The sequence below is a fragment of the Coregonus clupeaformis genome, chromosome 11, assembly GCF_020615455.1.
Source record: "Coregonus clupeaformis isolate EN_2021a chromosome 11, ASM2061545v1, whole genome shotgun sequence".
Taxonomy (NCBI): Eukaryota; Metazoa; Chordata; class Actinopteri; order Salmoniformes; family Salmonidae; genus Coregonus; species Coregonus clupeaformis.
Window position 1 is genome coordinate 33713797 of NC_059202.1, and position 26749 is coordinate 33740545.

The 26749-nt window shown below is 44.0% G+C and overlaps 2 protein-coding genes across 8 annotated transcripts; one reads left to right on the plus strand and one right to left on the minus strand.

Annotated features, from left to right (window-relative positions):
• The first annotated feature begins 251 nt into the window (after positions 1-251).
• LOC121576824 (myeloid-derived growth factor) lies at positions 252-5888 on the plus strand. Of its 6 annotated transcripts, none has more exons than XM_041890338.2 (6): positions 252-634; positions 1346-1408; positions 1668-1729; positions 1986-2067; positions 4432-4504; positions 4984-5888. In XM_041890338.2, exons 1-6 carry the CDS (start codon positions 473-475, stop codon positions 5061-5063), a joined length of 522 nt encoding a protein of 173 aa, XP_041746272.2. In that variant the 5' UTR covers positions 252-472; the 3' UTR covers positions 5064-5888. The 6 variants fall into 6 exon arrangements, with proteins under 6 accessions (XP_041746272.2, XP_041746276.2, XP_041746275.2 ...); XM_041890342.2 differs by having other exon boundaries at positions 252-613; positions 1358-1408; XM_041890341.2 differs by having other exon boundaries at positions 253-613.
• On the minus strand, positions 3825-25633 carry LOC121576823 (proline-rich protein 36-like). Of its 2 annotated transcripts, XM_041890337.2 has the most exons (4): positions 24455-25633; positions 24015-24406; positions 17345-18224; positions 3825-4225 (listed from the first exon to the last, which is right to left on the minus strand). In XM_041890337.2, exons 1-3 carry the CDS (start codon positions 25122-25124, stop codon positions 17463-17465), a joined length of 1824 nt encoding a protein of 607 aa, XP_041746271.2. In that variant the 5' UTR covers positions 25125-25633; the 3' UTR covers positions 3825-4225; positions 17345-17462. The 2 variants fall into 2 exon arrangements, with proteins under 2 accessions (XP_041746271.2, XP_041746270.2); XM_041890336.2 differs by having other exon boundaries at positions 24015-25633.
• Positions 25634-26749: the final 1116 nt, after the last annotated feature.

The following is a 26749-nucleotide window of genomic DNA, read 5'->3' on the forward strand; positions in this document are numbered from 1 at the left end:
GTGTTTTGGTTTTCAATTTTCTATGACTTGTAAACAATAAAAATAGAATAATGTTTTATCTCAATGAAATCAAATAACAATACACAATCAAGTAATATAGAGGATAAATAACCATAAACAAAAAGGTTCAAACGTATGGGTTCTTCTGTAAATGAACTTCAGAGCTATGAGACAAGAACACAGCCTCAGTATTCTTAGAAAATGGCGCCCTCGTGTGGTGAAAATGAACTGTCGCAGAGATAAGCGTTGGATATTTCGATTTATGCACGGTGAAAAATAACAACAATCAAACTGTTTAACCACATATGTGGTTGTATTTGAAAACATCAGGAGGTTTCGCGTATTTGAGAGCGAAAACTTTTTTTTCAGGAATTCCATCATCACTTGAATTATTTTGAGTTTCCTGTGACGACACTTGGCAGAGCACTCGCACGAATTATCTGTCAGTATCATTCGATAGCAGCAGATCAAAATGGCCCTAAATAACTTGGCATGTTTTGCTTTGTTGGTTGTAACATTAACAGTTACATTGGCCAGTGCCAATGAGCGAACGAAGACTGTGGAATTCAACGTAAAACCCGGTGGAGCGGTGCACACGTTCTCCGAGAAAATGGTAAGCGATATGGAGAAAATGGTAAGCAATATAGCTAGCCACATAATTCAGCTAACAAATAACGTTAGTACTGTACTACTAGGCAGCTAGTGAAGTCATGTATGTTGCATTGTGTACCATTTTTGCTCCGACGAGTTGTTGTAGCAATTAGATAATGTTGTATGTGGCACAAAAATGCATACGAATTGACGTGTTAGCCAGGATGCTAACTAAGTTATTTGCCGGGTATAGTTCCCTGCAAACTATCTTGCGGTTTATTCACATATGGTAGCTAATTCAAATAACAGCCAAGTATATGATGGCACCACTCACAAATTAAATATTATTGAAACACTATGTCGATTTAAAAAAAAAACATATATATATTTTTTTTAAGTATCTGGTCGTCGCATGATGATGAGGAACCGACCTCTGATATGCTGACACGTCAGTATCAGAGTGCCACAAGGAGGCTATTCATTGGCCTAGAATATATCTACATTTTCCCACAGAGACGCAATCAATGTTGTCTTTATGTTCAATCACAAATATACAATAGTAACATATGCATGTGAAAATCAAATGCCCCTTTGTATTACAAATTGCAGATGTTTGAAATAATAATGAGCTATAAATTGTTTGACTCCCAAACATCCCATTTGACTTCCAAACACTTAGGCCTACAAATAAATAACACAAATGTGTTTTGTCATTTTTAATGATGTTCATTCCTGGCTCAATTTAATCATGAAGCTACTTTCACAGAGAGAATATGAATGTTCATTCACGTATGCATCACAAGGGGGAACCAACGAGGTAGGTTGTATCCTGATCAAAGTTTAGGTTGTTTCAACCTAATAAATAGGTCATTTTATTCTAGTCTAGAGTTGAAACATATGCTACCTGTGGTAAACTGATTAATAGGTTTCTAGTGTGCAGTTTAAAAGTAAAACTCTGAAGTAGATCAACAGAAAGTACATTTAAACCTTTGTCATACTACTCACATACCTAAAGAATACATCATCAAAATAATAATATTATAATAACATGTTTTCATGTTGTGTTGTTTTAACAGCAATGGCTGATGAGTGTGGGCCTGAGCGATGATGACAGTCTGTTCTCCTGCTCAGTGTGGAGGTACGCTGTAAGCCCTGGTGTGAGGTCACACAGAACAATAGAAGTTAGGCTTCAGATATATCCATGTACACTGAATGACTTATTCATTCAAGTGCCGCCTGGTGGTCATTCACCCGAGATATCTCCGGCCAATCAGTTCCAGTTTTTCATCTTGGCTTTGCCTAGTGAATAACTAATAGCAGAGTCAACAAACGTCAGTAGTGACTTAATCCCTATCTTCATTTTTGTTGATTTTTCTCTTCCTCGTTGTTGACAGACCCCAGGGGAAGTCCTACTTGTTTTTCACACAGTTCAAGGCTGAGCTGAAAGGAGCCAAGATTGAGTATGCCAGTGCATATGTAAGTATCCACCATATACAAATGGGTCATGTAATTTGCTATCCTATCTGCATTTCTACATAATAATGCATTAGAGCAAAATCTTTGCTGACATGTTTTGTGGTGTAAAGTAGATAAGGTATCTGTCCAATATCAGCATATTGTCACTGCAGCATTGACCTGTCTTCTCCTCTGGTCTCCTGGTACAAGTGCACTTCTGTCTGTCTCAGTGATAATGAGCTAGAACTGCACATCCCCATGGAAACATGTCTTCTGCATTTACTGTGTGTACCTACCTACACATTTTTAGACTTCTGTCTGTCTTTATCCTGATTTACTGGCAATCTAAATCAAAGCTAATATAGGGCTTTATATGGGTAGAGATGATAAAATAGATTGTCATGGCAACACACATAGGTATTTGAGAGAACATTATATTGCAGTCAGAGAGTACATTGTTACCATGTTGCATTCAGATCTAACCATCTATTCTTCTCCCAAGAGAATGCTGCCATGTTCAGAGTACAGACAACTATCTCAGACTAGTGTCACATCACATGTACAGTGAGGGGAAAAAAGTATTTGATCCCCTGCTGATTTTGTACGTTTGCCCACTGACAAAGAAATGATCAGTCTATAATTTTAATGGTAGGTTTATTTGAACAGTGAGAGACAGAATAACAACAAAAAGATCCAGAAAAACGCATGTCAAAAATGTTACTCCAGGACCTTAATGTGCTTCTTCTTGAGCCACTCCTTTGTTGCCTTGGCCGTGTGTTTTTGGTCATTGTCATGCTGGAATACACATCCACGACCCATTTTCAATACCCTGGCTGAGGGAAGGAGGTTCACACCCAATATTTGACGGTACATGGCCCCGTCCATCGTCCCTTTGATGCGGTGAAGTTGTCCTGTCCCCTTAGCAGAAAAACACCCCCAAAGCATAATGTTTCCACCTCCATGTTTGACGGTGGGGATGGTGTTCTTGGGGTCATAGGCAGCATTCCTCCTCCTCCAAACACGGCGAGTTGAGTTGATGCCAAAGAGCTCCATTTTGGTCTCATCTGACCACAACACTTTCACCCAGTTCTCCTCTGAATCATTCAGATGTTCATTGGCAAACGTCAGACGGGCCTGTATATGTGCTTTCTTGAGCAGGGGGACCTTGCGGGCGCTGCAGGATTTCAGTCCTTCACGGCGTAGTGTGTTACCAATTGTTTTCTTGGTGACTATGGTCCCAGCTGCCTTGAGATCATTGACAAGATCCTCCCGTGTAGTTCTGGGCTGATTTCTCACCGTTCTCATGATCATTGCAACTCCACGAGGTGAGATCTTGCATGGAGCCCCAGGCCGAGGGAGATTGACTGTTCTTTTGTGTTTCTTCCATTTGCGAATAATCGCACCAAGCTGCTTGGCGATGGTCTTGTAGCCCATTCCAGCCTTGTGTAGGTCTACAATCTTGTCCCTGACATCCTCGGAGAGCTCTTTGGTCTTGGCCATGGTGGAGAGTTTGGAATCTGATTGATTGATTGCTTCTGTGGACAGGTGTCTTTTATACAGGTCGTTACCTGTATAAAAGACACCTGGGAGCCAGAAATGTTTCTGATTGAGAGGGGGTCAAATACTTATTTCCCTCATTAAAATGCAAATCAATTTATAACATTTTTGACATGCATTTTTCTGGATTTTTTTGTTGCTCTTCTGTCTCTCACTGTTCAAATAAACCTACCATTAAAATGATAGACTGATCATTTCTTTGTCAGTGGGCAAACGTACAAAATCAGCAGGGGATCAAATACTTTTTTCCCTCACTGTAAGTTGCACACAGAGTTCTAAGGCAGTGGTTCCCAAACCGGTTTGTGCTGTGACCCATCCACTATACGTTTTTGATATCTCCCTCTGATCTACTAACTAAACTAGACCAATGTTTGTAGTCATGACCCAGTTTCTTACCACATCTTCACACAAATCAATGGCAACCCGCCAGTGGGTACCAAAACACCATACAGGGAAACAGTGTTCTGAGGAGTCTGTCAGGCGAGGAGGCTTTGTACATCACAGCACATACACTGCTCTCCCACAGGCCTCTTCTTGAACATCCTCCCTCGCAAGGACAAAGCCTCAGACAGATGCTGTCAGAACAGAACCGTTCAACCTCTCCTCCTGACGGCACTGTCCTCTGTGAAAAGACAGAGAAAAAAACAACACTCACTAAACATTGGGATAAAAATAACCAGCGCTTCTGAGAAGCAGAGTATCTCCTCGACCTTGTCACTCCACTGTAACTCTCCTCTGTTGTGATGACTTTCTCTCTTTTCCATTCACACTTTCATCCCCTTGTTTGTTATCCTCTGCTCCCATCTCTCCCCGTCATCATCTCCACAGTCCCAGACTGCAGCGGGAGGACAGAGGGATGTGACTTTGAAGGAAGATGAATTCACTGTGGGGGATTCTACAGGTGAGATGACTAGTCTGCTTACTGCTGATCTACTGCACTCTGTCTGTCTGTCACAACAGATCAATACTGTTCTTGTTTTTTTACCTATTTGTCTGGAATGAAGCGTTTGCGACAAGTGGATGGAATTGATGATGGATCTATACTTTGCTGTTGTTGACATTGTGCCAATCTGAAGATTATAACAACCTACTACCACTGGCGTACCACACACTTCCACAGCCAATGCAAGGCGGGGGGGTCCACGGGTATTAATATATTTTTGGGGAGGGGTTTGGGGGCCCCCTGGAGGTGCGCCCCAGAAAGCATATGAACACGTTATAAGGCATGGTAAAAAAATATATATAGAATTACAGGAAGTTTGCTGTAAAACTGCAAAATTTGCGGTACGCCAATGTTTACTACTAAATGTTGTTTTTTAATTGAATGTTGTACTTGTGTTATGATGTAGTAACTAATTTCCTCTCCCGTCGCCCTTCCAGTGACCCACAAAGACGGGAAGTTCCGCGCTGAGCTCTCCAAACTTACTATTATTGGCCGGACACGACACGATGAGCTCTGATTGGCTGGATATCCAAATGACTGTTGTAATATTGTCCAATGGTGACATCCATGCGAGCTCTCAAGGCAGGACATTGTGCTCTACTGTCGACAACAGTGGAAAATGAAGGACGATATTCAAGCATGAAGGACGATACAGTAATGGAGTGACAGCCTTAGAGCTTGGTGGTCTACAACTATGCTGTTGAATATATCTATTGTTTTTTAGTTAGAGGATTATGGCTTTACAGGGAAAATTCATTATGTTCCATAATGTATGAGAATGTATCTTGGGATGTCTGATGTTAACGGATGTAGAGAGATATAGGGTCAGAGGATTTATCGGTCTAATGCTAAGCCAGGGAAATGTGAGTAATCTATTGTCTTCATCGTGCGCACGTTAACAGATATACATTTTTTCCAATCTGCTTCTTCTCTAAGCAAGTGAATGCTTAATACAGACACTGTAGAGCAGGGAGCCCCAGTTAGAGCACCTGATTCAACCAACCAATCATCATTCAATGCAGTTGATTTAGTTTTTCTCACTCCTACCGACAGTCTTAATGAAGCTAGGTGGAGCTTTAGAACAGAAGCTTATTTGTCCCACCAGGATTAGAGACATATTGCCTTGATGTAGAGGATAGTAAGCTTGCCAGCACGTACCAGGTTCATCCCTGTCGGTCTAGAGGAGGCCATCCCTCAGTGTTGATAGTGGAGTCCCTTGGCTCCCAACAGGAAATACTACCGGGCACTTATTTTTTACATTTTATTTTCTACTCCTTGGTTTTCTAAATCACAATGTGCAACTGATGCTCCAATAAAAGTCATGTTGTCTGGGAATATGAAATGTGTGTTCTCATGTTTTGTTTTGACACAGCTGTTTGATCAAAATGTCATTGCTGAGATTTCACACTGCTGTCCATGGTCAGGTTTGATGGTTGTCAGTTTGGATTACTTTCAGATTTCTGTGTGCTGATCTCTTGCTCTTGTTTTACATTAGTAGGGCACACATTTTCAGTTCAGCGGGTTCGATAGCCCTGAGTTACATTATCCAGTGTAACATTACTACGTTCCATATGAAAATGTAGCTATTACACAAAGATGAAATTCAACGTGCATCATGTTTTTGGACACCACAAATGCATATGTATATAAATCAAAGTATTGGCAAGAAATAGTTTTCCCTTTATTTGCCAATGTTAAACTTCCTGTTGTTAAAGCAGCCTCTATTAGCCTCCCTCTAGTCAAACTATTACTGAACAAAAATATAAACGTAACATGTAAAGTGTTGGTCCCATGTTTCATGAACTGAAATCAGTGGTGTAAAGTACTTACAGTTGAAGTCGGCAGGTAGCTTAGTGGGTAAGAGCGTTGTGCCAGTAACCGAAAGGTTGCTGGTTCTAATCCCCGAGCCGACTAGGTGAAAAATCTGTCGATGTGCCCTTGAGCAAGGCACTTAACCCTAATTGCTCCTGTAAGTCGCTCTGGATAAGAGCGTCTGCTAAATGACAATAAAAAAAAAAAAAAAAAAAAAGTCTAAAGTTTCCATACACCTTAGCCAAATACATTTAAACTCTGTTTTTCACAATTCCTGACATTTAATCCTAGTAAGAATTCCCTGTCTTAGGTCAGTTAGGATCACCACTTTATTTTAAGAATGTGAAAAGTCAGAATAATAGTAGAGTGATTTATTTCAGCTTTTATTTCTTTCATCACATTCCCAGTGGGTCAGAAGTTTACATACACTCAATTAGTATTTGGTAGCATTGCCTTTAAATTGTTTAACTTGGGTCAAACGTTTCGGGTAGCCTTCCACAAGCTTCCCACAATAAGTTGGTTGAATTTTGGCCCATTCCTTTTGACAGAGCTGGTGTAACTGAGTCAGGTTTGTAGGCCTCATTGCTCGCACACGCTTTTTCATTTCTGCCCACACATTTTCTATAGAATTGAGGTCAGGGCTGTGTGATGGCCACTCCAATACCTTTACTTTGTTGTCCTTAAGCCATTTTGCCACAACTTTGGAAGTATGCTTGGGGTCATTGTCCATTTGGAAGACCCATTTGCGACCAAGCTTTAACTTCCTGACTGATGTCTTGAGATGTTGCTTCAATATATCCACATAATTTTCCTTCCTCATGATGACATTTATTTTGTGAAGTGCCCCAGTCCCTCCTGCAGCAAAGCACCCCCACAGCATGATGCTGCCACCCTCGTGCTTCAAGGTTGGGATGGTGTTCTTCGGCTTGCAACTAACACCCTTTTTCCTCCAAACATAACGATGGTCATTATGGCCAAAGAGTTCTATTTTTGTTTCATCAGACCAGACATTTCCCCAAAAAGTACGATCTTTGTCCCCATGTGCAGTTGCAAACCGTAGTCTGGCTTTTTTATGGCGGTTTTGGAGCAGTGGCTTCTTCCTTGCTGAGCGGCCTTTCAGTTTATGTCGATATAGGACTCGTTTTACTATGGTTATAGATACTTGTGTACCTGTTTCCTCCAGCATCTTCACAAGGTCCTTTGCTGTTGTTCTGGGATTGATTTGCACTTTTCGCACCAAAGTACGTTCATCTCTAGGAGACAGGTCTAGGAGACAGGTATGATGGCTGCATGGTCCCATGGTGTTTATACTTGCGTACTATTGTTTGTACAGATGAACGTAGTACCTTCAGGCGTTTGGAAATTGCTCCCAAGGATGAACCAGACTTGTTTTCTGATGTCCTAACCGACTTGCCAAAACTATAGTTTGTTAACAAGAAATTTGTGGAGTGGTTGAAAAACGAGTTTTAATGACTCCAACCCAGTGGCGGCTCCTGAAAAAATTCTCAGGAGGGGCAATTTTTCTGATGATTTAGGTGACCTACACACATTTAAAAAAAGATATGTCCAGCAACAACATGAAGACAGGGGCAGCATATAAGTCAATACCAGAAGCATTTATTGACTGATCTCAAAAGTGTTGGCTTACCAGGGTTGGTGGAGCCCTCAGTTTCATCTTTGCCTCGCGAAGCTAACTCAAACACTCCGCAAAACTTCACACACTGGATTAGCCGGCTGAGGATGTGGCGGTTCTTGCTAATGTCGTAGTAAATATATTTGTTATAGTGAATATGGAATATGATATGTTGAGTAAAATGTTGTGCTAAGATCTATTTAGGTCAGGAGCTGGTTATAAGTTCTGTTCCTATCCAATAACAATGGACAAAAGGGTCCTATCTTGTCAGCCTTGTCAGCAGGTGGCCAAGGACAACACCCACGCCATAGGCCTCTCAGTTCTTCCAACTCACGAGTTCTTGCTCTGAGGACACACACACACACAAACACACACACACACACATCATCACTGTTAAACACACACACACACACACACACATCATCACTGTTAAACACACACACACACACAACACAAAAATCCCCTCTCTTAGGCTGAACATTTGAAGACAGAGAACCCGACTCAGAGCCAATGCAACAGTGACAGTAGCCTGCAGGGGACCTCGCCCAACTCATCAGGACCAATCAGAAGATCAGAACTACTAGATTGAACCTACTTCATTTATTGCATAAAATGTCTGCACACAATGTTTCGGGGCTCTCTTCAGATAATAATAATAATAATAATATGCCATTTAGCAGACGCTTTTATCCAAAGCGACTTACAGTCATGCGTGCATACATTTTTGTGTATGGGTGGTCCCGGGGATCGAACCCACTACCTTGGCGTTACAAGCACCATGCTCTACCAGCTGAGCTACAGAAAGTGGATACTCATGGATGCGCATTGCAATTGTAAAATGTCAACACAATTGGAGACACCACGTCATTTTTGGAGACATGTTATTGACAGTAAACTATTGTAGATGCGACTGCTAACTAACTAAAACATTTTAGCTGGCTAGCTAATCATCTTAGCTAAATGTGGGGCAAACAATTCAGTTATTTACCGTTAATTTGAGGGATTGGGGTGAAAGAAATCGAGTTACATAGTGATACTTTACGATATACTGTATTGACAATATCGCAATATTTTAGCGCTAGTTGGCTGTACCTGCACCAAAACACCATTATTGTTCCTTCATAGCTTGTTCTCAATCTTTTCACATTGGGAGCCAATTTGTTTTCAGCACTTTTATTTCCATGACTGATCAAAACTCGTTCTCATGGCTTTCTGATCCCTCTGCAACAGACATATGGTGCGCAATAAAATCACAGTATCGAATCGCAATACGTATAGAATCATGAGACTCGCAATGCTGATGCATATATCTTATCGTGAGGTTCCTGGCAATTCCCAGCCCAAGTTCATTTGCCACAACAAATCTCTTCGCTAGCAAACGCGATGTCTTCTCCAAAACGGCAATGTGTCTCCAGCAATGTTTACTTTTTTGACGTTATATGGCATCTCCACTTTCCAAGCATATATGACCACATGTAATATTTTGGTAAGTGATGCAAATAGTGAACTATGTAGGGCCAGGATGTAAAATATATGTAGCTGCAGCAATTTCTCTTATCTGATATGGTAAGTAATGGGGCTTAATTTATAGCTCCCTAAGAGTTTGACGAACGGGTCCGTGAACGCGATTCCAGATATACAGTGGGGAAAAAAAGTATTTAGTCAGCCACCAATTGTGCAAGTTCTCCCACTTAAAAAGATGAGAGAGGCCTGTAATTTTCATCATAGGTACACGTCAACTATGACAGACAAAATGAGAAAAAAAAATCCAGAATATCACATTGTAGGATTTTTAATGAATTTATTTGCAAATTATGGTGGAAAATAAGTATTTGGTCACCTACAAACAAGCAAGATTTCTGGCTCTCACAGACCTGTAACCTATTCTTTAAGAGGCTCCTCTGTCCTCCACTCGTTACCTGTATTAATGGCACCTGTTTGAACTTGTTATCAGTATAAAAGACACCTGTCCACAACCTCAAACAGTCACACTCCAAACTCCACTATGGCCAAGACCAAAGAGCTGTCAAAGGACACCAGAAACAAAATTGTAGACCTGCATCAGGCTGGGAAGACTGAATCTGCAATAGGTAAGCAGCTTGGTTTGAAGAAATCAACTCTGGGAGCAATTATTAGGAAATGGAAGACATACAAGATCACTGATAATCTCCCTCGATCTGGGGCTCCACGCAAGATCTCACCCCGTGGGGTCAAAATGATCACAAGAACAGTGAGCAAAAATCCCAGAACCACACGGGGGGACCTAGTGAATGACCTGCAGAGAGCTGGGACCAAAGTAACAAAGCCTACCATCAGTAACACACTACGCCGCCAGGGACGTAGTGCCAGACGTTTCCCCCTGCTTAAGCCAGTAAATGTCCAGGCCCATCTGAAGTTTGCTAGAGTGCATTTGGATGATCCAGAAGAGGATTGGGAGAATGTCATATGGTCAGATGAAACCAAAATAGAACTTTTTGGTAAAAACTCAACTCGTCGTGTTTGGAGGACAAAGAATGCTGAGTTGCATCCAAAGAACACCATACCTACTGTGAAGCATGGGGGTGGAAACATCATGCTTTGGGGCTGTTTTTCTGCAAAGGGACCAGGACGACTGATCCGTGTAAAGGAAAGAATGAATGGGGCCATGTATCGTGAGATTTTGAGTGAAAACCTCCTTCCATCAGCAAGGGCATTGAAGATGAAACGTGGCTGGGTCTTTCAGCATGACAATGATCCCAAACACACCGCCCGGGCAACGAAGGAGTGGCTTCGTAAGAAGCATTTCAAGGTCCTGGAGTGGCCTAGCCAGTCTCCAGATCTCAACCCCATAGAAAATCTTTGGAGGGAGTTGAAAGTCCGTGTTGCCCAGTGACAGCCCCAAAACATCACTGCTCTAGAGGAGATCTTCATGGAGGAATGGGCCAAAATACCAGCAACAGTGTGTGAAAACCTTGTGAAGACTTACAGAAAACGTTTGACCTGTGTCATTGCCAACAAAGGGGGTATATAACAAAGTATTGAGAAACTTTTGTTATTGACCAAATACTTATTTTCCACCATAATTAGCAAATAAATTCATAAAAAATCCTACAATGTGATTTTCTGGAATTTTTTTTCTCATTTTGTCTGTCATAGTTGACGTGTACCTATGATGAACATTACAGGCCTCTCTCATATTTTTAAGTGCGAGAACTTGCACAATTGGTGGCTGACTAAATACTTTTTTTCCCCACTGTATTTACCTCTGAATAAACTGCCTTTATTACACCATATCCACATCCAGTAAACTTGTGATTATCAACACTAACCTCATCGTTGTGGCGGCGGACAGCTAGCCTGTATCCCTCGTCATCCAGTTGAGTGAGTGGCAATGTATTTTTTCGTTCGTACCAATTTTTGGAAAATCCTCGGGTGTAGGACTTTCCGCCTTTAGTAGAAACCTGTTGAATTATTAAATTTGGTCTGGGAGGTCCTAATTGTTTCGTTGCCAATTTATCTTAATTTGTTCGCCGACAAAAAGGAACTTCTTTCAAACAATCCACTCTTTTCTCAGTTACGTTCATGGTTACGTAACGTATGACGAAAGCGCGTAAGTGCAAGCCCACAGACACCCATTGAGATTGTATTGAAGGCTCTGAAATTTGAAAAAAATAGATTTTACATGGGAGTCTATGACAGAAGTTCTGGGCGATTTTCAATCTGACTGAAATCGCCCCAAAAGGGGGTGGAGCCATTTGAAGCACGACTTTAGCCTGATTCGACATTTAGTGGCAGTGTGGCACTGTGGCAGATCAGACGTATAGATTACAACACTGATAACTACTGTTGCCGTGATATAATTGATTAGAAAAAAAATCCCTTCCTTTTCCCGTTTGGCAGTGCGTCGCCCATATCGCCCTATTGAACAGGCCGTCCCTGCTCCAACCTAAGTGTACAGTGGGGAAAAAAGTATTTAGTCAGCCACCAATTGTGCAAGTTCTCCCACTTAAAAAGATGAGAGAGGCCTGTAATTTTCATCATAGGTACACGTCAACTATGACAGACAAAATGAGGAAAAAAAATCCAGAAAATCACATTGTAGGATTTTTAATGAATTTATTTGCAAATTATGGTGGAAAATAAGTATTTGGTCACCTACAAACAAGCAAGATTTCTGGCTCTCACAGACCTGTAACTTCTTCTTTAAGAGGCTCCTCTGTCCTCCACTCGTTACCTGTATTAATGGCACCTGTTTGAACTTGTTATCAGTATAAAAGACACCTGTCCACAACCTCAAACAGTCACACTCCAAACTCCACTATGGCCAAGACCAAAGAGCTGTCAAAGGACACCAGAAACAAAATTGTAGACCTGCACCAGGCTGGGAAGACTGAATCTGCAATAGGTAAGCAGCTTGGTTTGAAGAAATCAACTGTGGGAGCAATTATTAGGAAATGGAAGACATACAAGACCACTGATAATCTCCCAAGATCTCACCCCGTGGGGTCAAAATTATCACAAGAACGGTGAGCAAAAATACCAGAACCACACGGGGGGACCTAGTGAATGACCTGCAGAGAGCTGGGACCAAAGTAACAAAGCCTACCATCAGTGACACACTACACCGCCAGGGACTCAAATCCTGCAGTGCCAGACGTGTCCCCCTGCTTAAGCCAGTACATGTCCAGGCCCGTCTGAAGTTTGCTAGAGTGCATTTGGATGATCCAGAAGAGGATTGGGAGAATGTCATATGGTCAGATGAAACCAAAATAGAACTTTTTGGTAAAAACTCAACTCGTCGTGTTTGAAGGACAAAGAATGCTGAGTTGCATCCAAAGAACACCATACCTACTGTGAAGCATGGGGGTGGAAACATCATGCTTTGGGGCTGTTTTTCTGCAAAGGGACCAGGACGACTGATCCGTGTAAAGGAAAGAATGAATGGGGCCATGTATCGTGAGATTTTGAGTGAAAACCTCCTTCCATCAGCAAGGGCATTGAAGATGAAACGTGGCTGGGTCTTTCAGCATGACAATGATCCCAAACACACCGCCCGGGCAACGAAGGAGTGGCTTCGTAAGAAGCAATTCAAGGTCCTGGAGTGGCCTAGCCAGTCTCCAGATCTCAACCCCATAGAAATCTTTGGAGGGAGTTGAAAGTCTGTGTTGCCCAGCGAAAGCCCCAAAACATCACTGCATCTGCATGGAGGAATGGGCCAAAATACCAGCAACAGTGTGTGAAAACCTTGTGAAGACTTACAGAAAACGTTTGACCTGTGTCATTGCCAACAAAGGGTATATAACAAAGTATTGAGAAACTTTTGTTATTGACCAAATACTTATTTTCCACCATAATTTGCAAATAAATTCATTAAAAATCCTACAATGTGATTTTCTGGAATGTTTTTTCTCATTTTGTCTGTCATAGTTGATGTGTACCTATGATGAAAATTACAGGCCTCTCTCATCTTTTTAAGTGGGAGAACTTGCACAATTGGTGGCTGACTAAATACTTTTTTTCCCCACTGTATGTAAACTTCCGACTTCAATTGTAAATAAAAATACTTTAAAGTACTACTTAAGTTTTTTGGGGGCGGTATCTGTACTTTACTTTACTATTTATATTTTTGACAACTTTTACTTTTACTCCACTACATTCCTAAAGAACACTATGTACTTTCTACTTTCTACATTTTACCTGACACCCAAAAGTCCAATTCACACACTTATCAAGAGAAAATCCCTGGTCATCCGTACTGCATCTGATCTGGTGGACTCACTAAACACAAATGCTTTGTTTGTAAATGATGTCTGACTGTTGGAGTGTGCCTCTGGCTATCCGTAAATAAATAAAAAACAAGAAAACCGTGCCATCTGGTTTGCTTAATTTAAGGAATTTGAAATGTTTTATACTTTACTTTTGACACTTAAGTATATTTTAGCAATTACATTTACTTTTGATACTTAAGTATATATAAAACCAAATACTTTTAGACTTTTACTCAAGTAGTATTTTACTAGGTGACTTTCACTTTTACTTGAGTCATTTTCTATTAAGGTATCTATACTTGACTCAAGTATGACAATTGGGTACTTTTTCCACAACTGGCTGAAATAAAAGATCCCAGAAATTTGCACAAAAAGCTTATTTCTCTCAAATGTTGTGCACAAATTTGTTTACATCCCTGTCAGTGAGCATTTATCCGTTGCCAAGATCATCCATCCACCTGACAGTTGTGGCATATCAAGAAGCTGATAAAACAGCATGATCATTACACAGGTGCACCTTGTGCTGGGTACAATAAAAGGCCACTCTAAAATGTGCCGTTTTGCCACAGATTATTCAAGTTTTGAGGGACCGCGCAATTGGCCTGCTGAATCCAGGAATGTCACAACCGCAGACCACGTGTAAACACGTCAGCCCAGGACCTCCACATCCGGCTTCTTCACCTGTGAGATCGTCTGAGACCAGCCACCTGGACAGCTGATGAAACTGGGTTTGCACAACTGAAGAATTTCTGCACGAACTGTCAGAAACCGTCTTAGGGAAGCTCATCTGCGTGCTCGTCGTCCTCACCAGGGTCTTGACCTGACTGCAGTTTGGAGTCATAACCAACTTCAGTGGGCAAATGCTCACCTTAGATGGCCACTGGCACGCTAGAGAAGTGTGCTCTTCATGGATGAATCCCGGTTTCAACTGTACCGGGCAGATGGCAGACAGTGTGTATGGCTTCATACAGGCGAGCGGTTTGTTGATGTCAATGTTGTGAACAGAGTGCCCCATGGTGGCGGTGGGGATATGGTATGGGCAGGCGTAAGCTATGGACAACGAACACAACTGCAATAATTTTTATTGCAATTTGAATGCACAGAGATACCGTGACGAGATCTTGAGGCCCTTTGTTGTGCTATTCGTCCTCACCATCACCTCATGTTTCAGCATGATAATGAACGGCCCCATGTCGCAAGGATCTGTACACAATTCCTGGAAGCTGAAAATGGCCCTGTTCTTCCATGGCCTCCATACTCACTAGACATGTCACCCATTGAGCATGTTTAGGATGCCCTGGATCGACGTGTACGACAGCGTGTTCCAGTTCCCGCCAATATCCAGCAACTTCACACAGCCATTGAAGAGGAGTGGGACAACATTTCACAGGCCACAATCAACAGCCTGATCAATTCTATGCGAAGGAGATGTGTTGCGCTGCATGTGGCAAATGGTGGTCACACCAAATAGTGACTGGTTTTCTGATCCACGCTCCTACCTTTTTTTTAAAGGTACACTATATATACAAAAGTATGTGGACACCCCTTTAAATTAGTGGATTCCGCTATTTCAGCCACACCCGTTGCTGACAGGTGTATAAAATCGAGCACACAGCCATGCAATCTCCATAAACAAACATTGGCAGTAGAATGGCCTTACTGAGGAGCACAGTGAATTTCAACGTGGCACTGTCATAGGATGGCACCTTTCCAACAAGTCAGTTCATCAGATTTCTACCCTGCTAGAGCTGCCCCGGTCAACTGTAAGTGCTGTTATTGTGAAGTATAAACATCTAGGAGCAACAACGGCTCAGCCGCGAAGTAGTAGGCCACACAAGCTCACAGAACTGGACCGCCGAGTGCTGAACCACGTAGCGCATACAAATCGTCTGTCCTCGGTTGCAACACTCACTACCGAGTTCCAACCTGTCTCTGGAAGCTACGTTAGCACAATAACTGTTTGTCGGGAGCTTCATGAAATGGGTTTCCATGCTTTCACCATACGCAATGCCAAGCGTCAGCTGGAGTGGTGTAAAGCTCGCCGTCATTGGACTCTGGAGCAATGGAAACGTGTTCTCTGGAGTGATTAATCACACTTCACAATCTGGCAGTACGACGGACGAATCTGGGTTTGTCGGACGCCAGGAGAACACTACCTGCCCCAATACATAGTGCCAACTGTAAAGATTGGTGGAGGGAAATCTTAACGCTACAGCATACAATGATATTCTAGACGATTCTGTGCTTCCAACTTTGTGGCAACAGTTTGGGGAAGGACCTTTTCTGTTTCAGCATGACAATGCCCTCATGCACAAAGCGAGGTCCATACAGAAATGATTTGTTGAGATTGGTGTGGAAGAACTTGACTGGCCTGCACAGAGCCCTGAGCTCAACTCCATCGAACACCTTTGGGATGAATTGGAATGCCGACTGCGAGCCAGGCCTAATCGCCCAACATCAGTGCCCAACCTCACTAATGCTCTTGTGGCTGATTGGAAGCAAGTCCACGCAGCAATGTTCCAACATCTAGTGGAAAGCCTTCCCAGAAGAGTGGAGGCTGTTATATCAGCAAAGGGGGGACCAATTTCATATTAATGCCCATTATTTTGGAATGAGATGTTCGACGAGCAGGTGTCCACATACTGTTGTTCATGTAGTGTATCTGTGACCAACAGATGGATATCTGTATTCCCAGTCATGTGAAATCCACAGATTAGGGCCTAATTAATTTATTTCAATCGACTGATTTCCTTATATGAACTGTAACTCAGTAAAATCTTTGAAATTGTTGCATGTTACATTTATATTTTTGTTCAGTGTATAAATGGGTCATTACCATTGGCCATCTGTTACTACTATAACTGTTGACTTTTAACTTCCCGTGTCTGTAACCATCAGAAAACATAGCCAACATTGTCTAAAATTGCGTTGGAATGTATTACTAAGATCCCTGATTAGAACAATGTTTCCAGTCCAAATGTATCTGCTGAAGTACATTTCAAGTCCACAAGATGGCATCAAATTAACTACAAATACAAATGATCTACAACATGCAACGATGCGTTACAACCGCTGTGATACAGGTAGATTGATTCTGGACTACGGGCACGATGATACGACCCGATGAGTGCGTAATCATTTCTCTCTTGTAAATGCTCTCAGCCAGTTTGGACTGCATTCCCCCGTCTCTCTCTCTCTCTCTCTTCCTCTGTATTTCCCGATTGACATTTACAAGGAACAGATGGAGCTTATGGATGAGGAGGGTTAGGTTAGGCATCACCACCAAGGGCCCTTTGAAGGGTAGGACTAATGGCCAGCTGCCCCGCTGTCTCTGTCCCCCTCTTCCCCATCTCCCCCTGACACACTTCCAAACACTGGGTGACCAAGTCAGCCAAGAGACATGGTACGCCAAAGAGATGCTCTCACTTCCTATTTGGCCGTGTCATCATTCTGCTATGTGAGCATCTGCATCGGGCCCTAGTTGTTACAAGTGCAGCCGAGCCAGGTGTTGCTGTCTCTTATCCTCCTATTAAGATTTGGTCAGAGCCAGAAAGGTGGGGAGGGTGTCAGCACAAATGCAGCAGAGCTATGCTGACATATACTCACCCCGAGACGCCTCTCATCACCTTGGAAACGTGGACTCTGCTCAAGTTGGCGAGCCTTAAATCACCCTCTGCTCCCTCAGCTCTGTGGCTGTTGCTCCATTCATCCAACCACCTCCCTCTCACACCGTGGTCGAGAGCAGTCTTCTCTTCACAGGATACGGGGGAGCCTTCCTGGGGTCCTTGCCTTTACTCGCTCCCCGATCAAAGTGCCCATTGTGCGGGTAAGGAGGAGGCTTGCGGCCCTTGGGCCCTGGAACTCTCCCTGGGCCGTGTGGGACCGTCTGGCCCTGGGTTAGCCCCAGTGATTTAGCAGATGTTGTCCTCACTCCCTCCACCCTGGTCTGGGTCTTAAGGCCTCTGGGTGGGCTGACAGGGCGAGGCGCCCTCATGGGTGGCCCTGTTTGGGTCTCTACGGTGACAGATGGACCAAGAGCAGAGGGGTGAGGAGGGGGACTTTTTTTATGGGGAGAAAGCCCAAGGGTGTGAAAGAGAGTAGAGTTAGAGGCAGGGTTGAGGGGGTAATGCAAACTCTTGCTCTTGACTGATGGATCATGGGTGTTGGGGTGAGGTGGGTTGGTACTGAGGGGGGACAGACCAGGGGTGGGAGGGCGAACAGGGCTACTCCTATGAGGGTTGGGAGCAAGTTGGTGGGGGAGGCGGAGCGGGCTGGAGGCAGGGTTGTGACGCTGGGGTGAGTTAGTCCTGATGAGGGAGGAGAGAGCTGCATCCCCCTGCCTGGCCTCCTCACCCCTGGGCCTCTGGTGGCTGCTGCCCATCGCAACTCCACTGGAGGTGGAGCTGCTGTCACTGGGCAGGCTGGGGCTGGCATCCCCTTCACTCAGGTCAATGGACGAGGTCAGCAGCTCAATCTGCTGCACCACCTGTGAAAGGGATTAAGATACACGTCAGAGATGATGGGGCTGGAGAGATGCGAGAAAATGAGACTAGAGAAAACGTTTGATCTGCCTCAACCTTTGCTGTGTGTGGTCGTGCTGTTGCTAGACAAATTGTTTTTCTCACTTAACTACTCAAGTTCTCTGGTGTCTTCCTTCAGGTCCCTGACCACCTGGTCCAGTAAGATATGTTCCTTGCACCACACTATAACAGCAGCATCACTGGATGTTACTTCATACATTTATTTAACGTTCTACTAACGTTTGCAATACCCTCGTGCAATACCCTTGCTCTCGGGCTGCACTTATGCTGAACTTTCCACCTAGCACAGCAGGAGCGCCAAATAACAGTACAGTAATGCAGCCAGATAACGTGAGAGGGGCCGATTTACATGTCACTTTTATGGGATGAGAATATGAGCCAGGGCTCAGGCGTTTCCATAAATGGATTAAAAGCATGGTTCCAGCTGCTCCCCTGTCAGCATCTGGTGGTGGAGAGACTGGAGAGGAGAGGGTACCGCTGCTGAGCATCACTTTAAAACATTGCATACATTAGGTAAATGGAGCATAGCAGGGTTGTTCCATGCCTTTTGCGTCCCTTTGATATTTTAAGTAGAAATTGTGCACCAATATAAATTGTGCCCTTTAATATAGACCACATGTTATATTCAATAAATCTGATTTTTTTTATATGAATAAAGACTTGCAAAATTGACAAAATTCAGCATTTTGACATGTCCCTCTGTTCACCCCTTCTGGGAAGATTGTAACCCACTTAACCCTAAACAGTTTTCACCATCATTGTAAAGCCCTAGTTATTTTGTTGCTTTGACAAAGTAATTTCTGAAGATTATTATTTATTTCATGTGATTAGTGATTAATAAAAATAAAAATACAAAAACACCCTGTTACGTGAACTGAACTTTCGCTTTAATATTTATTTCGAAACATTGAACATTTAATAGTCAAATCTTAGTGTAAAAGCAGTGAGCTGGTTCTACTCTATTTGGCAATTCTCTGGTGTTTTGTGGTGGAAAACTGAGCGGTCAAGCATAACACATCAACCCTGTTACCCATAGATAGACAGGCTAGAAATGTTTGAACAATTTCATTTAGTAAAATTAGCATTCAATTGCCCCTCCCTGTTGCACACAACAAGCTTCCATTCCCCCACAATTCCATTCTCACAGAGGGACTTCTGACTGATTTAAGAGGAAATCCTCAACCCTGTTACTTTATTTACATTTACATTTTAGTCATTTAGATATTTGGACTTAATAGGCACTAACTATAGTACTTTTTGTATTTAATTAACCTCTTGAGATGGGAAAACGTGCTTTTTATTAAGTTGAACATGTGCTGTTTATGACAGTTAATTGACGAAGTTACACTACCCAAGAGGTACTCATTTGGTGGAACCATAGAGAATGATAGAGGCCTCTACTAGCCAAAAGCCTGTATTAGCATGTGTAGCACGATTGAGGGCTTTCACCATTTTGAAGTAGTCAACTGGGTGGGACTTCCAATGGGTTAAGGAAGGATCATATGATTCCATCCGGGTCATCAGGAGGGATCAGCCAATTAATTATACTTGTGAGCAAACATTCCATAACTGCAGGTGGCAGTAAATCGCCAATCTTGGCTTTATACCTGTTCAAACAGCACACTACATGTGGCAGAATGTATTCCTTTCAGTTTGTTTGCCAACAAAAGAGAATGGTGTTGGAATGTATAACGGCCGTTTTACGGGCTCCTGACCAACTTTGCTATTTTGTATGTTTTTCTGCGCAGATCGAAACTTTTTGGTACATAATGTTCCCGCCATTATTTCCTATGACCGAAAATAACTTCTGGACATTAGAACAGCGATCACTAACCTCGATTTGGATTAAGATTTCTACTTCAATGAGTCGGTGGCAGAGGGCATATTGCTCACCCCGGACCAGAACGTAATCCCGACACTCGGAATGAAAGAGATGACAATATAGAGGCTGATTTGCGGGGAACCCTGATGAAACTACGGCAGCGAGTAAATAAACCGCCTCTACTCTCTGTTCTACTGGCGAATGTACAATCACTGGAGAACAAACTGGACGAGCTCCGTTCCAGACCATCCTATCAATGGGACCTGAAGAACTGTAATATCCTATGTTTCTCGGAAACTTGGCTGAACAAGGACATGGATAGTATTCTATCTGGTTTTTCTATGCATCGGCCATAAGCAAACAAGAAAATGCTCATCCAGAGGCAGCGCTCCTGGTGGCTGGTGATTTTAATGCAGGAAAACTGAAATCCGTCTGACCTAATTTCTACTAGCATGTCACCTGTGCAACTAGAGGCAAAATAACTCTATATCACCTTTACTCCACACTCTGACTCTCGTCAGATGTGGCAGGGCTTGCAAATTATCATGGATTACAAAGGAAACCCAGCCGCGAGCTGCCCAGTGACGCAAGCCTACCAGACAAGCTAAATGCCTTCTATGCTCGCTTCGAGGCAAGCAACACTGAACCATGCGTAAGAGCACAAGCTGTTCCGGACGACTGTGTGATCACGCTCTCCGTAGCCGATATAAGACCTTTAAACAGGTTAACATTCACAAGGCCGCAAGGCCAAACGGATTACCAGGACTCAGATCATGTGCCGACCAGCTGGCAAGTGTCTTCACTGACCTTTTAAGCCTCTCTCTCTTACATGTTTCAAGCAGACCACCATAGTCCCTGTGCTCAAGAACGCCAAGGTAACCTGTCTAAATGACTATCGCCCCGTACACTCACATCTGTAATCATGAAATGCTTTGAAAGGCTGGTCATGGCTCACATCAACACCATCATCCCAGACACCCTGCACCCACAGATCCACAGATGATGCAATCTGTATGGCACTCCACACTGCCGTTTCCCACTTGAACAAAAGGAACACCTACGTGAGAATGCTGTTCATTGACTACAGCTCAGCGTTCAACACCATAGTGCCCTACATGCTCATCAATAAGATAAGGACCCTGGGACTGAACACCTCCCTCTGCAACTGGATCCTGGACTTCCTGATGGGACTCCCCCAGGCGGTGAGGCTAGGCAACAACACATCCACCACGCTGACACTCAACACGGGAGCCCCTCAGGGGTGCGTGCTTAGTCCCCTCCTGTACTCCCTGTTCACCCACGACCGCATGGCTGCGCATGACTCCAACACCATTATTAAGTTGGCTGACAACACAGCGGTGGTAGGCCTGATCACCGATGATGATGAGACAGCCTATAGGGAGGAGGTCAGACACCTGGCAGTGTGGTGCCAGGACAACAACCTCTCCCTCAACGTCAGCAAGTCAAAGGAGCTGATCGTGGACTACAGGAAACAGATGGCCAAGTCCCCATTCACATCGACGGGGCTGTAGTGGAGTGGGTTGAGAGCTTCAAGTTCCTTGGTGTCCACATCACTATGGATCTACCATGGTCCAAACACACCAACACAGTCGTGAAGAGGGCACGACAAAGCCTCTTCCCCCTTAGGAGGCTGAAAAGATTTGGCATGGGCCCTCAGATCCTCAAAAAGTTATACAGCTGCACCATTGAGAGCATCTTGACTAGCTACATCATCGCTTGGTATGGCAACTGCTTGGTCATCCAACCACAAGGCGCTACAGAGGGTAGTGCGGGCAGCCCAGTACATCATTGGGGCTGAGCTCCCTGTCATCCAGGACCTCTATACCAGGTGGTGTCAGAGGAAGGCCCTACAAATTGTCAAAGACTCCAGCCACCCAAGTCATAGACTGTTCTCTCTGCTACTGCACGGCAAGCGGTACCGATGCACCAAGTCTTGAACCAACAGGACCCTGAACAGCTTCTACCCACAAGCCATAAGACTGCTAAATAGTTAGTTAAATAGTTAACCAAATAGCTACCCGGACTATCTGCATTTACACTTTTTGCACTAACTTTTTTGACTCACCACATTCGTGCTGCTACCGTTTACTATCCATTTATACGCTTTATTCCTAGTTATACAGTGCCTTGCAAAAGTATTCACCCCCCTTGGCGTTTTTCCTATTTTGTTGCATTACAACATGTAATTTAAATCGATTTTTATTTGGATTTCAGTCCAAATTGGTGAAGTGAAATGAAAAAAATAATTTGTTTCAAAAAAATTCTACTAAATAAATATCGGAAAAGTGGTGCGTGCATATGTATTCACCCCTTTTGCTATGAAGCCCCTAAATAAGATCTGGTGCAATCAATTACCTTCAGAAGTCACATAATTAGTTAAATAAAGTCCACCTGTGTGCAATCTAAGTGTCACATGATCTGTCACATGATCTCAGTATATATACACCTGTTCTGGAAGGCCCCAGAGTCTGCAACACCACTAAGCAAGGGGCACCACCTAGCAAGCGGCACCATGAAGACCAAGGAGCTCTCCAAACAGGTCAGGGGCAAAGTTGTGCAGAAGTACAGATCAGGGTTGGGTTATAAAAAAACTTTGAACATCCCACGGAGCACCATTAATTCCATTATTAAAAAATTGAAAGAATATGGCACCACAACAAACCTGCCAAGAGAGGGCCGCCCACCAAAACTCACAGACCAGGCAAGGAGGACATTAATCAGAGAGGCAACAAAGATACCAAAGATAACCCTGAAGGAGCTGCAAAGCTCCACAGCGGAGATTGGAGTATCTGTCCATAGGACCATTTTAAGCCGTACACTCCACAGAGCTGGGCTTTACGGAAGAGTGGCCATCCCCACAATGAAGCATGGTGGTGGCAGCATCATGCTGTGGGGATGTTTTTCATCGGCACGGACTGGGAAACTGGTCAGAATTGAAGGAATGATGGATGCCGCTAAATACAGGGACATTCTTGAGGGAAACCTGTTTAAGTCTTCCAAAGATTTGAGACTGGGACGGAGGTTCACCTTCCAGTAGGACAATGACCCTAAGCATACTGCTAAAGCAACACTCGAGTGGTTTAAGGGGAAACATTTAAATGTCTTGGAATGGCCTAGTCAAAGCCCAGACCTCAATCCAATTGAGAATCTGTGGTATGATTTAAAGATTGCTGTACACCAGTGGAACCCATCCAACTTGAAGTAGCTGGAGCAGTTTTGCCTTGAAGAATGAGCAAAAATCCCAGTGGCTAGATGTGCGAAGCTTATAGAGACATACCTCAAGAGACTTGCAGCTGTAAACGCTCAAGTTTTCAGTTTTTTGGTCTTATTTCTTGTTTGTTTCACAATAAAAAATATTTTGCATCTTCAAAGTGGTAGGCATGTTGTGTAAATCAAATGATACAAACCCCCAAAAAATCCATTTTAATTCCAGGTTGTAAGGCAACAAAATATGAAAAATGCCAAGGGGGTGAATACTTTCACAAGCCACTGTGTGTACATATCTACCTCAATTACCTCGCACCCCTGCACATCGACTCGGTACTGGTACCCCTTGTATATAGCCAAGTTATCGTTACTCATTGTTATCTATTATTACTTGTATTATTACGTGTTGACAATACCAGGACATCGCTCACTATCCCCTCCCAAAACAAGTTTTTTATATTTTATTTTTAATATTTGTTGTTGTTGTTGTATTTGACACTTATTGAGACATTTTGGAAATCAGAACAGTGGGATGCGAAGCTTGAACCACAGTCTCCATTGTACATGTGACTTGTGCTGGGGAGTGTTACCACTACACCACAGCTCTGCACAAGAAACAGCTTTAAATCCTCCCATCAAAGATAGACCCTAGCTCTAACTTATAGGCAAACAGAAACGTCTTTACCTCCTTCATCTCCTGATGGATGTCCTTCAGGCCTCCTAGAACCTCCTCCAGGTTCTCCACCACTCTCCGGATCTGATCCCGGACCACCTTCCGGTGGCTCCTCTTCGACCCAGTCAGCCCTGGCCCTCTCCTGGAGCCCTGGTGGCCGCTGGGGGGCCTGGTCTGGACATCCTCTGGGGTGGGACAGTGCTTACTGGGACTCTGCTGGGATCTGAGAGTGGGACCTCCCATGTTTCTCTGAGGAACCTCTGTGGAGAATATGACCTCATGCAGAGAGCTGGGTCCATTGTAACCCTCCACAGGTTTAGTCAAGTCTTTCTGGTCTCTTCTGGTCTCTGGTCCACCTACAGGTTTAGTCAAGTCTTTCTGGTCTCTTCTGGTCTCTGGTCCACCTACAGGTTTAGTCAAGTCTTTCTGGTCTCTTCTGGTCTCTGGTCCACCTACTGGTCTAGTCAAGTGTCTATGGCTGTTTCTGACTTTTTTTTGGGTGGAACTCAAGGTGGAACTGAAACTCTGGTGAATGGGTAAGTCCTGTGTGGCTGTGGCTGAATCCACCCAGCTGGATTTATGAATGTTTCTCTGACAGGTCTGTCTGGGGTAACCCCATAGCTGGTCCTCCAAACAAACAGGCACTTTACAGCCGTCTTGACCTTTGAACTGTTTTGGCGGAGCGGGGGCAGGGGCCATCACGTAGTTCTTGACTGAGGGGTGTGGTAACGTCTGCCGGTGGTTCCAAACAAAGGAGTGTTCTGTGTAGTGGTTCCTGACAGACGCGCTGTGTCTCAGGCCTGGCTCTGGAGACTGGCCTTGGCTCCACCTGGAAGGACTGCCCTCTTGGCTACTTAAATCTGGCTCCTCCAGTCCCAGTCCATTCAAATGGGGACCCATCCTTTCCTTCCCATGTATAGTGTTGATCACCTCTTGTGATTTAAAGCCTACCTCTTTGGCTCTGTTGGGATAGGTAAGGTTGGCATCAGTCCGCCTGCGCTGCCCATTGAGTCCCATGTCGCTGTGGTGGGCCCTGAATCTATTGTGGAGCCAGAGGTTGAGATGAGGGTTGCTGTGCTGATAGCCTCTGTGCTCCCCAGGAGCTCTGGTGTCTGAGAACATGATGGAAGCAGTCCAGCAGCCACAGAGGAAGAATCCTTAAATAATTAACTTTTTTCCCTCCAGCTTCCCGCCCTTGCCATTCACATGGAAAGTTTTTCTCATTGACTTCTCTCTCTCCCGCTCTTTTCCTGTCTCTCGAAAACTTTCTTCCGCTTATTTCTCCTCAGACCCCCACCCACTCGCTCCCCTTTTTCCTGTCCAAGCCTGTTTCTGATTGTATCCCTTTGTTTTTTTCTCTATTTCTCTTCCCGGTCCTCCCCCCTCACTCTCCGTCTTAGCACGCTGTCGTCCTTACAGCTTCACCCTGTTGCCCTCTCTGTTGCTCATGGCCTCTCTGTCTTCCTCTCGCTCGCTTTCCCTCCCTGCGTCTCTGGCTCAGTGGCTGTGGCATGCTTCCTGTCTCTCCCTCTCTCTCCCTCTCTCTCTCTCTCCCTCACTCTCTCTCTCTCGCTCTCACTCATTCCCCCTCCCACCCAGCACTGCGCTGTCTCCCCTTCTCGCTCTTTATTCCTCCCACTCCTTCTCACTGCTGTACCTCCCTCTCCCTCTGTACCTCTCTCCCTTTCTATCTCTCCCTCTCTCACTCTGTGTATGTCTGTCTCGCTCTCTCCCATTTAACCCGCTTGCAGAGTGAGACTAGTGGAACTTCAATCAAGATTCTTGTTTTTAATCCCTGGTAGACGCTGTGTCCCCACGTGAGCCTCCCCACTCCGCCTCTCATCTGATTACTCCTGTTCAGCTTGGGATTCCAGAAGGGGTGAGAGGGGGATAAGGAGGGGGTGGGGTGGATGCTCAACACTGCACCCGTAGCATACAGCAGTTAGCTACACAGGAATAAAATCCCTGACCAGATACAAGCTGTAACACACCTGCCCCGGCCCGTTAACTACAGTATTGCCACCTATGGAACTGAGGCACCTCTTGTTGTTTCATGTTATTTTCTGCTTCTCTGACTTCTATTTGTTCCAATTATGCAGTGCCAGCTGCTATTTGAAGCTTGATTTAAATCCCATCTTGGCTTGGCAACTGTCTGGATTAGTTGTGATGTGTCTGACAAACCCAGAGATGCCTCTTAGGGGTCTTTTTACTCACTGTGCGACTCCCTCCTTGGATGCACCCTAAATGAGACAATGACAGTCACTGAGAACACTGACAGTGGCTGTCACTCAGGAAGAACAGTTTCAGCATTTGCCACGAGCTTACTCAGCACAACAAACAATTTCTGAGAAATCCCCTTTAGTGGCAATAGGAATGGAGAAATACTACAGAAAGACCATGACATATTCTAATAGATACATGTACTCAAAGTGATGGGGGGGTATTCCCCATTCCAGGGTAAGAAGATTCCTTCTCAAACTCGAGCGCCTGTGCTTAGCTGACCACTGCTGTGTGGATAACAAAAAACCCTGGAAGTAATAGAGGGGGCTGTATTAATCCATCTAAAGCTCTACTTGAACATGGCTTACACTCTCCAATGCCCCAGCTGTTTCCAATGACTGTTTCCTTTGTTTCAGTGAACACCTCTGCTGCACAATCACTCCATTCCCCATTGTTCCCAAGGTCACTCATGTGAACGTAAACAGATCCAAAAAACAATGTTTTGTCCTCAGATGTTGACCACCCCA

Excerpts from the sequence above, each read along its gene's own strand:
- LOC121576824 (XM_041890338.2), top strand. The coding sequence starts at position 473 with ATGGCCCTAAATAACTTGGCATGTTTTGCTTTGTTGGTTGTAACATTA. Across the intron at positions 2,068-4,431 it reads TTGAGTATGCCAGTGCATAT|TCCCAGACTGCAGCGGGAGG; the intron begins GTAAGTATCCAC and ends TCATCTCCACAG. Across the intron at positions 4,505-4,983 it reads CACTGTGGGGGATTCTACAG|TGACCCACAAAGACGGGAAG; the intron begins GTGAGATGACTA and ends TCGCCCTTCCAG.
- LOC121576823 (XM_041890336.2), bottom strand. The coding sequence starts at position 25,124 with ATGTTCTCAGACACCAGAGCTCCTGGGGAGCACAGAGGCTATCAGCAC. Across the intron at positions 18,225-24,014 it reads TCCATCAGGAGATGAAGGAG|GTGGTGCAGCAGATTGAGCT; the intron begins GTAAAGACGTTT and ends TCCCTTTCACAG.